Source organism: Cuculus canorus, chromosome 7, assembly GCF_017976375.1.
Source record: "Cuculus canorus isolate bCucCan1 chromosome 7, bCucCan1.pri, whole genome shotgun sequence".
NCBI classification, from domain to species: Eukaryota; Metazoa; Chordata; class Aves; order Cuculiformes; family Cuculidae; genus Cuculus; species Cuculus canorus.
In genome coordinates this window covers 12139825-12152340 of record NC_071407.1, presented here as the reverse complement: position 1 = coordinate 12152340, position 12516 = coordinate 12139825, and the positions used below count along the sequence as shown (strand labels likewise).

The following is a 12516-nucleotide window of genomic DNA, read 5'->3' as shown; positions in this document are numbered from 1 at the left end:
CCAGTCACACTTAGCCATCCATCATAGCTGTGCCATAGTACACATCACTAGGTTGTGAACCCTTCTAATCTGAACATGGACCTGTCTCTGGTTTGTAAATCCAGTTACTCAAAAACAAATCAAATACAGAACCTTTACTCAGATGATATTGTTTTCCCATTAAGGACCTAAATTTGGATATAACAAGCTTTTAAGTTTCTCAGCTCTGTTATCTACCTCCTTAGGCTGCAATCAACCCCTATTTTATCAAGCCAGAATTTACTTCAGCTGAAATTTATTTGAAATCTTGTTCAAAACACTGCCTGCTATTTATTTCTCTGTGATCTAGTTATAAAGCAGAATAGTTATTTCTCAAAGTGGTTTTTTTTTTCCGAAGAACCAGACTTGCTCGAAGTTGGAGAAAAGGAGTTTATGTATGCTTTGATTATGAATGAGTGGATCGTAGGTAATAAACTAACTGTATGAAGAATGGTATTTGTGGTGTTAAGCCATGTATGGATGAAGAAAATCTATGAGACTTATTGTGGAGTTGCCTGGAAAATTGGTTACATTACAGCTGTACCATTTGTTACCCAGAAAGACATAAAATGATCATTAGATTGAAAATTTGGCTTTCAAGAACCACTTCACTGTCTTTAATGTTTAACTAATGAACAGATTGCTTTCTAACTTACTTCAGAATTTAGACCTTGTTCTGAACACAAAAGTTGTAAATTAGGGCAATTTCCATTTTCTTTCCCACACAGGGGAGAGATTTAATCCACAACATAAAAATGAATCGCAGTGTGACCCTCAGTATAGAGTCACTACCTACCACATCATAGTCATGTTAACTACTCTTTTTCGTCTTTCATTCTATTTAATGTTAGGAGTTTACATGTCATCAATGCGTCTGTTGGGCTAAAGAAGCCCAACATGCTTTCTGTTGCGCTAAAAGAGCCAGGAGGACTGCCAGCTTTGTCATATGTCAGTATTGTCAAAGTGAATGTGTTGACAACTGAAATCAGGAAGCACAAAAATGCTTGAAAAGGTTTTGGAAGAGCCAACCTGGTTTTGAGTCTCAGCATCTGAGTCTGCATTAAATGCGAAGAGATGAGTGCCTTATTGCCCTTCCCTGGCAGTGATGCTGCTCGATAACTGTAAAGGACAATCTATTCCTGTTCTTTAATCTGAGCTGATTTTAATCCTTTGTTTAGCGGCAGTCCTTCCAGTCTTCCTCAAAGTTTATACTTCCTCTCTCTCTCTGTGTTTCAGCTTTACTGCTCCATGGACTTTGGAAGAAAATGGCATCTCATGCATGAGCGGGTCACTCCAAACAGGTTTTACTGGTGAGTTATGCCCTCAGGCTTTGATTGTTTTGGACAGGTCATGGAGGGAGGAAGGGCATCTAGCTTCAAGGCATTGGTTTCATTACCTGAACACTAAGTATGCCCTTGGTTTTGGTGTTCACCTATGTTATCTACTCAATCCATAGTATGTACCTTGAGGTGCTGTAGCTGAATGTTTGTACCTCATTCTTGTCTGATAACAGTGGTGTCAGAACTGTCTTGTACAGATGAGTGCAAGTGTTTTGGTAATTGCAAAACGCCTGCTTCTTTGTTATATACTTACTTGCAGTAGCACAGAGAAACCACCCATGGCTTCGATGACAAAGCTATCATCATTAGACCTCCTATTTTAAAACTCTTTTGAGAGCTAATTTAGCCTACAACAGTCTTTGCGCAAAGCCACTCTGACCAGTCTCCTTATGCAACTACCACAAGAAGGGATGATTCAGACTCTGCTTTGAATCACTTTGAGGAGCCACTTTCTTTCTACTGACTGGTGAGAGCCCAGGATCTGTGAACAGTTTGCTAAGAATCTGCTTTGTGGCTATCCTCCTTTCCATTTCCCAAGCATAAGCCTCTAAAACTGAGAGTATATCTTAAAAGCAGATGATCAAACAAATTTAGTTCCTGTCTCCAAGCTCCTTCCTTTCAGATGCCATTTTTCCAAACTTCTGTCCATGTGAAAGCCCAAGAATTGAATTCAGAGAGAAAGAGAAAACCCAGGAGCAGTCTTCTGCAGTTGAATCTAGGATTCGGGGCTTGAATCAGATTCTTAGTGCTATACTCCATGCCAGATGATGACATGCAGAAGGGTTGATTTACAAAATCTATGAATATTTGAAGAAGTGCCTGGTCATTAAAGCCAAAAAGAGATTGTAATATTAAGAAACCAGAGTCTCTTATTTTTCTGAGTCAAGAATAAAAACGACTCGGATGACTTAAGAATTGACTCCCACTTGCAAAGCATGATGTATATATTGTAAGAGTCAAATTCTCATAGAAATTCTTGTGTATAATTAAAAATATGTGGAATCCAGGCCAAAAATATCTGTAGATTGGATTTGCTGTATCTCTGGACCTTTAAGTGGAGACAGATCATAGAATCATAGAATAGTTTGAGTTGGAAGAGACCTTAAAGATCATCTAGTTCCAACCCCTCTGTCCTGGGCAGGGACATCCCACTGGATCAGGCTGCCCAAGGCCCCATCCAACCTGGCCTTGAACACCTCCAGGGACGGGGCAGCCACAGCCTCCCTGGGCAACCTGTGCCATTCTCATGGTGAAGAAATTCTTCCTAATGTCTAGATGCGTCATAGGATTTTCAGGTTGCCTAGGTCCTTCTGCAAGTCTCTTTTAAACAACTTTAGACTCCCACATTTAAAATGTGGCTTTTTGGCAACAAGTCTGGATATTTCCCTGAGTAAGCTTGTGGCCTTTGGGCAGTGTAAGAAGGTTTTTGAACATCTAGGAAAGGAAGCTGTAAGGCTCCTAAGTCACATAGACCGGCAAAATGTATCAAAGCTCTAGAATCTTGTCTGACTGTGTCACTGTTTCACATTTCCTTAGTGAAGGAAAGGTGGTTATGTTCTTCTGGTTATGGTAGCAGGTGGCTGATTGACCTGACTATCCAAAATCCTCTGATTTCACTAGTCATGCTAGGTGCACATGACAAAGGTGTTGATCCTCTCCAGGTGTGTCCTTCTGTGGAGTAGAATACTTGGTTCTATGGTATAATTGTGCCCTACCCTTCAAATAGCACAGTTGATCTTAGGGGAGAAAGTTTCCTGGAGAATGAAGTACAAGGGCTGAGCTGACTTGGGAACAAAGTAGAATCTCTTTCTGAAGAAGAGGTTGTGTTGCTGTGGTTTATTTTCTAGTTTTATGTAATAAAGGTTAGTGGAAATTGCCTGTTTGTCTCTGTTCATTTGACACCCAAGCCTGTAGATTGTTTTCCACAACATGCCTCATTTTTCATTCAGCTTTTTGGCTGCACAGTTTGAATGCTGCTTTTTAACACTGCATTATATAAAGCCTCTAACTGTCTCTTTCTCTTAGAAAATGTAGAGGTCTTCTCTAGTTAAAACTCATATGGCATAGACCTAAAAAAAAAATCTTTATTCCACTCAGAAACAGTAGAATCCCACTGACAATAAACTTTCCAATAGACTGAATTAGGTTTTTCCCAGAATGAGAGAGATTTGAACCAATTTGTAGTGCAGGGGTCAGAGATGTTGAAATTTTGGAACATAATAACTCCCCTTAGCTGTCTGATTTCTTTCTTTATTTTTCTTTCTTTCTTTTTAAAGCTGCAGACTATGATGGCTTACAAGTTCTGGCTTGTAAGGTGTGCACAGAAAAGGAAATGCAAGGGCAACGCTTTAGCTTTGGGAATTTGACAATTTCTTTTTATTAGGCTATGAAAGAGGGAGGAAATGTGTGTAGGTGTAAGTTACAGAGGGACGTGAGCCATTACTCTGCAGAGTTCATCAGCATATCAGATATTACATTATTTAACTTCTTAATTAAAACTTCCATGAGAGGTCAAATCATAATGAAAGGGAGATGCCAAAATAAGAGGTGAGCTGTTTGTTTGTGCTGCTCTGTGTTGTTTATTAGTAGGAGCTTGGGTAAGCATTCTTCATCAAATGGGGCAGTCTTCATCTGATTTGAATGCATCTGGCCTTACCTGGGGCAACCTTTGTCTAGTGTTTTTGCCTTCAAAGCATGGCTTTCATCTCTCAGGCTGCCGTGAGAAAAATAGGCTTATGAAGACTATAATCTTCACCAAGTTCATGGGATCAGTCATCCTGACAGGGAGAGGTCTTATTTTTCTCTCTGAGACCTTTCAAAATAATTACACCTCCCTGGGAGAGCTCAGATACAGAGACTTTAAGACCAGGAGAAAATTATGATTGCATCAGATGTCGTGAGGTTGGGGTGTGAATTTTTGCTCACCTGTCTAGTAGCCACGGACACACAGGTCAGGTCACTCTGCATTTTGCTGTAGCTCTGACAGGCAGCATCTGTGATGGCTCCCCACTGGTCAAAAATAAAGTCCTAAGCTCCAATGCCTATCTGTGGCTTTGTATCGTGGCTCTTACCTTCAACTTCTTTCCTTAGTCCTGCGTGTTGGTGCTCATCACTGAGTTGTAGTTCTGTGTTCTGGTCCCATATGGGTGTCACACGTCCCACAGTTTATGGGGCATCTGTCATCGGTTTCTGCAGTAGGCTCGAAGTTTGTGCATGCGCTGAGAACCACCTTTGGGACACTCATAAAAACTAGGATTTGAGATCTCTACTTCTGTAGTAGTGATTCATTTGTTAGTTACACCCACGGGTGGCAGTGGAAGAGCTTGAACAGAATGTGTTACTTGATGTGAGTGCAGGCATTCAGATTTGGCTCCCACGTGCCTTGGCCTCAGAGATTTTAATAACTTAGGATCCTGTAAGACTGGAAATAGCAGCTTATGCTAATGTGATACAGAAATTCCCAGATCACTCATCACTTAAATTACTCAAGATTACTGAAACCAGAATGGGTGCAAAGTATGTTAAAGACTTATTCAATGTTTTTTTCTTTCAAAACATATTTCCACAGCTCCCTCTGGGCCCTGTTCATTTTCTGTCACTATAACCTAAACACCTGTGCTATGATGTGGAGGTATATAAAAAATATAGTCCATATTTTGCATTGTGGAAAAGTTGGGGAAGCTTCTTTGTCTGTAAAACACATGGTTGTTCTGTGCTGACTAAATACTGCCTCTGTGCAGATAAGAACTCAAAGAACTTGAATTGTCCTTGAATTGCTTTACTACCCCTACCTTTTCCTGTGGTGGGACAATGGCAGTAGGCAGATGGGCAAGACAGTTGGTTTAATGGAGCATTCACCAAGCCTTGTTTGGCACTTTGCTGGACCACTGTTTTTCCATGTCATGTTGGGTGACTCAAGCTGACTCTACCTTGTTACCCACCTAGGTAAGACTGAGGTAGGAGAGCATTTCTTTTGCTTGTTTTATGTAGTGGGTAAAGTACTCAAGTACTGTGATATCAGGTGCTACAGCAGTGGATTAAGAGCACTGAAGGGCTCTAGAGACTTAAAAGATGCTTTAGTGACATATGAAGTGCTTTAGTAATCTTATGGCATAATTCTTTAAAATATGGAGTTCCACAAGCTGCCTTATGTTTTCTGCTAATCAGCTAAATGGCTGTGAATATCATCCCCTGTCCATCTGTCTTTGGAGGCCTTGCCTATGTTTTCTGAGCAGACACAGAGATTGCCATGCTGTGCAGAGGATAGAGCTGTACTCCCTGGGACACCCATGCCCTTTCTTAGGGCCTTCCCAGGCTGGTCTTTGCTAGAGAACCCATTCATGTTTCCTGCCTCCTGTTATCACTGGGAATACGAAGCAGTGGGTGTGGGACAATTTTCCATTTTTTGCCCGTTATCTCCAGACATTTTATCCTTTGATCATTTATTTATTTCATCCACATGATTCTGTGAAAGCCCAGGAGCAGGAACAGGGGGGAAGACCCATTTGTGTGGAAGAATGAGAAACCTGCACAGTATTTCTTATGGCTATGGGGATATTTGGAACACTGAAGTCAGTGCCCAGGGTGAGCCTAGTCAGTGAAAGGCACTGAAATACACACTAGTGACAAAAGCTGGACAGAAAACACCAACAAAACAGGAGGGGAGAGACAGCAGGAGGACGAAAATATGACGTGTAATAGCCTGACTTCAAGAAGCTGTGTTAGTATGGGCAAATAGGAAAAATGTGGTTTAACAAGCAGTTCTCAAATACACTGCTGATTCCTTCACTAAGTCTCCCCAGAATTTTATTCTTTCTGTTTCTGTGGTAACCAACCAGATTTCTGATTGTTTTGGTATCCATGAATGCCAGCTACAATCATTTTGAACTCCAGAAATTAAAAATCCAGAAAATGGAAGGGGCTGTGCATCTGCTTAGGCTATGCTTTGAGTTTACAACTTTTCTATCACAGTTGTTAGAGGCATGAGCCAGCAAATTTTGTCTCTTGAGGGCAAGGTTTTCAATCCTTTTTCTGATGACTTTGGATAGGAACAGTGATAAAGTTTAGCCAGTGTACTTCTATTTATTTGCAGCTTAGATTTCATGAAGACTGTAGCGGGGGCTGGTTTGGAGTAATGTAGCAGAAGATAAGGGATTTACCTCAGAATTTCAAAAGGTTATGATCTGGGTTTGGATCTGCAGTTGGGCAGAGGTTTGTGTTTGTTTTTATTCCCTCATCTCTGTGACAGCACTGATATTTCCTAATTCCAGTGCCAATTTGTGTCCACACATACTTTCAGCAGCAGTTCTAGAAGTGACCTTTGAATACAGCTGAGATTACCTTTCTTGACTGGTTTGCCAGCAATGAAATGAATAGGCTGACATGTGCCTGTCTGTCCTGTAAATCCCACTAATCATTAACTACCAGATGGTGCCACTGCGTAGTGCTGGGGAAACATCGCCTGATTTTTTACAGCCAAGTTTAGTGTTAAGAAAACATAGTCTTGTAAATGTCAAATTGACTATTAAGTAATCCTGCATAAGAGGTTTTCCAGAATTAAAACCATACTGTACATGGAGCTATGGATAGAAGGAATAATTCCAGTTTGGCAGCTATGGATACCACCACCTATAGCGTCATTGAGGCATATACGCAGTGGCTGTAAACATAGACAGAAGAGAGATCTATTACTGAAGGCCCCTGTGGGCTGACTCATTTGCCTGCATTAAGGGATTTGCTTCCCATGTCCTGTTGGTGAGAACACCTGGGAAAGGTTTTTTTCTCCTAGAGGGTAATGATAACATACATCTGCGATGTGTTATTCAAGCTCCCATGGCCATGAGCTGCACTAGGCTGAGGATAAATTTTTCAAACTCTAGCCTCAAGCTCTGTGAAAAGAGTTTGGAGGAAATGAGAATTTCTTAAAAGGTCTTGGCATATATTGAAAGATTTCCTTGCAAGGTCACATTAGTTAATTAAAGATCACAAAACCATGGTGATAATAAGACCAATTTTATTTTACTTTTTCACTTAAAAGATGAGCAAGTGGGGAACTGTGAGTTTAGGGATTTTATTTTAATTTTGTGTGCCTAAAATTAATGCAGTTGGCACTATAGATATTTAACATTTCCAAATATTAGGTTGTAGCTGACTAGCTTGTGATTACACGATAACTCAGTGGCAGATACAGAAATGGAACCTGGATATAACATTGGCTGCTTTTTATTGACTGAAAAAAAGTTAAACAAAGGAGCACTCTGAAGTGTTCTACATTTTTTGATGGTTTTTAAGTGATTATTAAATGTGAATAAATTTCATTTTGCAATACATGAACTTTTGAAATTTAAATAGGGAAAGAGTGCAGTCTGAAACAGTGTCTGAATAAAGCCAGAATAGAGGGATCATGACTCCTATTCCTACCTTGATCTTCGGTGATGCAGAGCAGATATTGGTCCCCAATAACAAAGTTAAATGTCCAGTATGCTTATAATGTAATTCTTCATAACTGTCATCGGTAGCTTGCAAGAGTGATCAACAAGGTTTGAGGAATCTTCGTAGATCTTATATTTGCTTTTGTCTATGAGCATGTTTTTCCTAAAGGTAATCCTATCCTATTTTTTAACTATAGATTTCCGAGCACTTTTTCAAGGATGTTATGATAACTTTCATGGATATTTAAGAGTATAAAATCTGAAATGACCCTAAGAAAAGGGAAATCCTTCACTTTTGTCTCTGGGAAACACTGCAGGATTGTTTGACAGAGGCCCTTTCTGTTCTGTGTGTGCCTGCGGTCGGTGCAATGTTCACACTGGTATTCCCATTGTTAAGTACAGTTCATGGTTTTTTTTAGAAGTTAATTATGAGGGATTGACACAAATAGTTGGATCTAGGAAAGAATCTTTGTATAAGGTGTCAAAAACTCATAGGACATTACTAGAAGTGTATTACAGGATATTTTCTAGTTTACTTAGGACTGAAAGCAAACATATTTGGGATTCTAATTTATATTTACAATTTAGGTTGACTAATGGTTTTGTATGACAAAGGCAATTTGATGCAACTGGCTGATGTGGTGGAAGAACTCCTAAAGATTGTAGATTGCTTGGCTTTGCTATTCTGTGATGCTTTTCTCCTCACTTCCTGCTTTCCCAGGAAAATAAGGGTTTGACTTTTTTACAGAGTCCTGTGGATGCCATGCTCTCAGGTTCCCTGGGCTCAAAGCTCTTTCAGTAAGAAAAAGAAAAGCATAGCGGCAAGAAGGATTGTGTGTGATCATGAAGGGAAATAATTTAAAATACTTTAAACTCTCCTTTAACACCCATGAACTACATAAGAAATGAACCACAAGAAAAGAGCTACATGATAGCAAACTCACAATTCATATATATATATATATATATACTGCCTCTGAAATTCTGGCTGCTATCACAGCCAGAATGAGTTCTTTCAACAGGTGATATGTGCCCTCTGAGAGGGCAATTCTGGAATAAGTTGCCTTTGAGGAACTTTTCTTTCTAACCTACTTTTGCTTGAGAAACACAGTATATCTTGAAGAAGGAGGGATTACTCCTTCTCCACTAATGTAACTGTGGGTGTCCTTCCATAAATATTATTTAGCTTTTAGAATTTGTAATTTGTTGTGATTTTAGTACAATTTGTGATGTTAGCCATACTTATGACTTTAATGTACCGTGGCTGGCAGTGATTTTTGGTTTTGTGGATTTTTGTTATGTTTTAGGAAGACCGGAAAAGTAAGGGCTGAAACATTTTTGTTCATTGGTTTGAAATGTAATTATTATCACTAAATGTTACATATTGTGCTGCAGTTAGGGCTTTCAGCCGTCAAAAAAAAAGCCTTTTGCTTTGGTCTCTCATCAGGTTTCTTTTATGTTCCAGGGGCTGGTCTTGTCTTTTATTTCCTCAATTGATAATCTTGGATTGCTTTGTAATCCCCCTCACTCTCTTGTGACTAAGTGTCTGAGACTGGACAGATAAACCACTAGCAAGAAAGATCTAAGGAGAAATTTGTTGAATGTTTCTCCCAGTTGAGAGTGATCCCTGGACTGGATCCCAATGCCATGTCTCTCTGGACAGTCCATGGTGGAAGGATCTATTTCATTCTCATACAACCAGGGTAAGATGTCCAAACTTCACTGCTGTGTTTCACAGGCTAGTGTTGGGAGCTTAAATGCTGTACTGCAGACTCATGCAGCTTGCCTGGGCTGACTTCATTCTGTCTCTCCCTGATGCATGTGAACTCAAACACAAATTAATTTCAGCCTGTCAGTAACAGTCCCAGAGTAATTCTTTGTGATACTTTGTAGGAAGCAGCGATGAAAGCCAGCCCTTTAATTAATATATTGAATAATGCATCTCCCTGAGGCATATGGGGATTGCCCATACTGTCATAACTTGGCAAAGCTAATCAAAAGCTGGACTGCCAGGCTGGTGGTAGTATGGTATTTTATGCTCTCTGGCTAACAAGGAAAATTCTACCACTTTTTTTTGTGAGGGATTTGGCTTAGGTTTTGGCCTTTGTTCTACACTGCACTAATCTCTTTTTTTCTGGCCAAGTGGGCAAATTTTCATTGTGGGAGAGAATCCCTCTTGCTTTTAGGTGACTTGCAGACAGATCTTTGGGAGTTGTTTTAAAAATCACTGCTGTTCTGAGAAGCTGAGGAATGACCTTTTCATATACTCTGAATTGCAGACATAATTTTCCAGCCGTTTTATTCAGTGGCAAAACACCTGCTGACATCAGGGAGCTGAGCAGCTTTTTTGAGCCCAGCCTCCCCTCTGCCCCAGACCTCATCCCAAATGGTGCACTTAGATTTCCAGAGATGCACCTTTGTGGGGATTCTTACAGCTCTTGTTTCTTTACAGCAGCTGGAGATGGAAGCACTGGAGAAAATTACAGTCTAATGGAGAATTTATCCTCAGTAAGTCCATCAATACTCTTAGAGACCAGTTTTCCCTGAAGCTAGTTTTTCAGTCATTCTTCAAAGCATTTCAGGTAGATTTTCTCAAGAAGAATCAGGAAGGATCCAGACAAAATTCCAGTTAATTTCACTGAACTGACTTCAGACTGAACCTTTGGAAGTCTGCCTGCCATTAAGTCGAACAAACCCAGTTGTTTTATTTAACTGAAGGAGCTGAGCCCATGCTGTGCAGAAAGGACCGTCTTATCATGGCAAAACAGACAAGATGTTTCTTCATTTATTTAAACGTGAGCCATTTGCGTTGCTCAATAGCAACCATTAAAGATAAAGAGGTCCCTCTTTATGCCTTTTGCCTGTTGGAAATTAACAAACTCTCTTAAAACGACAATTCATCAGCAGTTATATGAGGCAGAATTCATTCTCAGCAAGAGAAGAAATTGCAACTCCCATCCCTTCCTTTCCTGGCATTCCCCTGAGCCTCCTCTGTAGAATGAGATGAGTTTAATTCTGCTATTGTTAAGCATTGTGAGCACAAAGCTACATCAGAATGTAAGAGTGGGAAGGAGTATCCTATTAGCTGCACTACAGGTTCTTTTAAATAGTGTTGATTCAGTAACTTGTCTCTTGCTGGTCATATACAGAACAAGGACGAGAAGCTGGTGAGTGAGGCTATTTCACTTCCATATTTGTAGTGAGCTAATTGGAATAGGAGATACCAGTGGTTATCATAGCTCTGTAATTATCTCACAGATAATAGTCCTCCATTGGGCAGAAGGCAATGAAAATAGGATATAGACACATTTCTGTGTTTAGTGAAATGTCAGAAGCTCCACAGCTTCGTTTAAGAGAGAAACGTACTGACCTGTGACTTTCCTCAGCAAGGACTGAGGAAATATAAGTAATATTTGTAGACTTCAGAGCAGATTACGCTAGATCTGGGTTTTCTCCCATAGGAGAAAATTCTGCTTTTTATTAGAAAAAAATAAAGAAAAACAAATCAAAAACTCTGCCAGGTTTTTGGCCAAGGAGTTCAGAAAGATTCTTAGATTCTGCTAACAATATTTTTGGTTTTCACGTTTTGATTGAAAATCTTTGAGGAAGGAGACATCTTCTATTATAATATCGATTTTAAGGGCAATCCGTAATAGTGACTCCCTAGAGCCATTTCTGGATCTGCAGTAATTTCCCCAGAATTCTTTTTTTCCTTTTTTTTTTCTTTCTACAAATCATTAGATTTGAACAGTATGTTGACGTTTTGGAATATGCCTCAAGGATAGAAAAGAGCAGAGTATTGCTTTTCGTTTGGCCTTGTACTTTCTTTCCTTCCCTTCTATTTCTCATCTATAACAACAGATTAAGAACCCAACAAAGAGAAGCTCTTGGTTTACCTACAGCTTGATCATACATCTTTACTTATTGACGTTTGGGTAGCACAAACTCCTGTTGCAGCATTCTGCTCTGAGCAACCTTGCTCAAAAAGGGAAAAGCTTTGGGGATGGGGACGCTTTGGGACTCTGCCATTGTGAAGAACTAGGAGCGTGCCTAGTGCTTGCTCAGCCCCCTGGGCAGCCTCATCTCCTTATTGTTGGTTCATCCATCCAACTTGAAGCAAAGGAACCCACAAAAGCTCTGTGGTTTCTCTTGTCTCTCCTGCAACAGTCTCATTCTCCCAGTGATGGAGAGACCTGCAAGAGGCTGTGGCCATTTGATTCATCTCTCCATTCTATCTGTGAGGATGCTTCTGTTTTGAATGTAAACTTGTAAATGTTGATATGCAGACCTCCTGTCATTGCTTTTACCCATCATAGCCACACAGGCTTGCTGCTTCCAAAGACAGAGCCTGTTTTTGCATATGTGCTGCCAGAATCCTTTTTGTTTCCTGCTTCTTTGTCTTTTCCTCTAGTGGATTTTGGGACGAATGAGCATCTTGCTCTTAACGTCCAATTGAGTGTGATTTATTTTTTTTTTCGGGGCAAGGAGACACATCAGTGCACTCATGCTTGCTGGTCCAGAGCAGAGTATCCTCTGTCTTTCTCCTCCTCCTTCCTCCTCTTCTTCTTTCCTCTCCTTCTCTTCCTTTCTTGGCTGATGGTTAAAAGTCACAGAAAGAAATAAGCCATTTGTTCTCTTCAGGTTAGCATCTTAAATGCAGAGAAACAACTGTCACAAAAGGTTTGTGATGGAAGTCTTGTTCTTCACATTGCCTTTCTCTGAAGTTC

General features: G+C 40.1%; 1 protein-coding gene across 1 annotated transcript in view; it reads left to right on the top strand.

Moving 5' to 3' along the window:
* SORCS3 (sortilin related VPS10 domain containing receptor 3) overlaps window positions 1–12516 on the top strand; it is a 294771-nt gene that overhangs the window by 183551 nt on the left and 98704 nt on the right. Inside the window, exon 5 of the mRNA XM_009555685.2 lies at window positions 1255–1328. Coding sequence (XP_009553980.2) covers window positions 1255–1328 — 74 coding nt within the window. The remainder of the gene's footprint in view (window positions 1–1254; window positions 1329–12516) is intronic.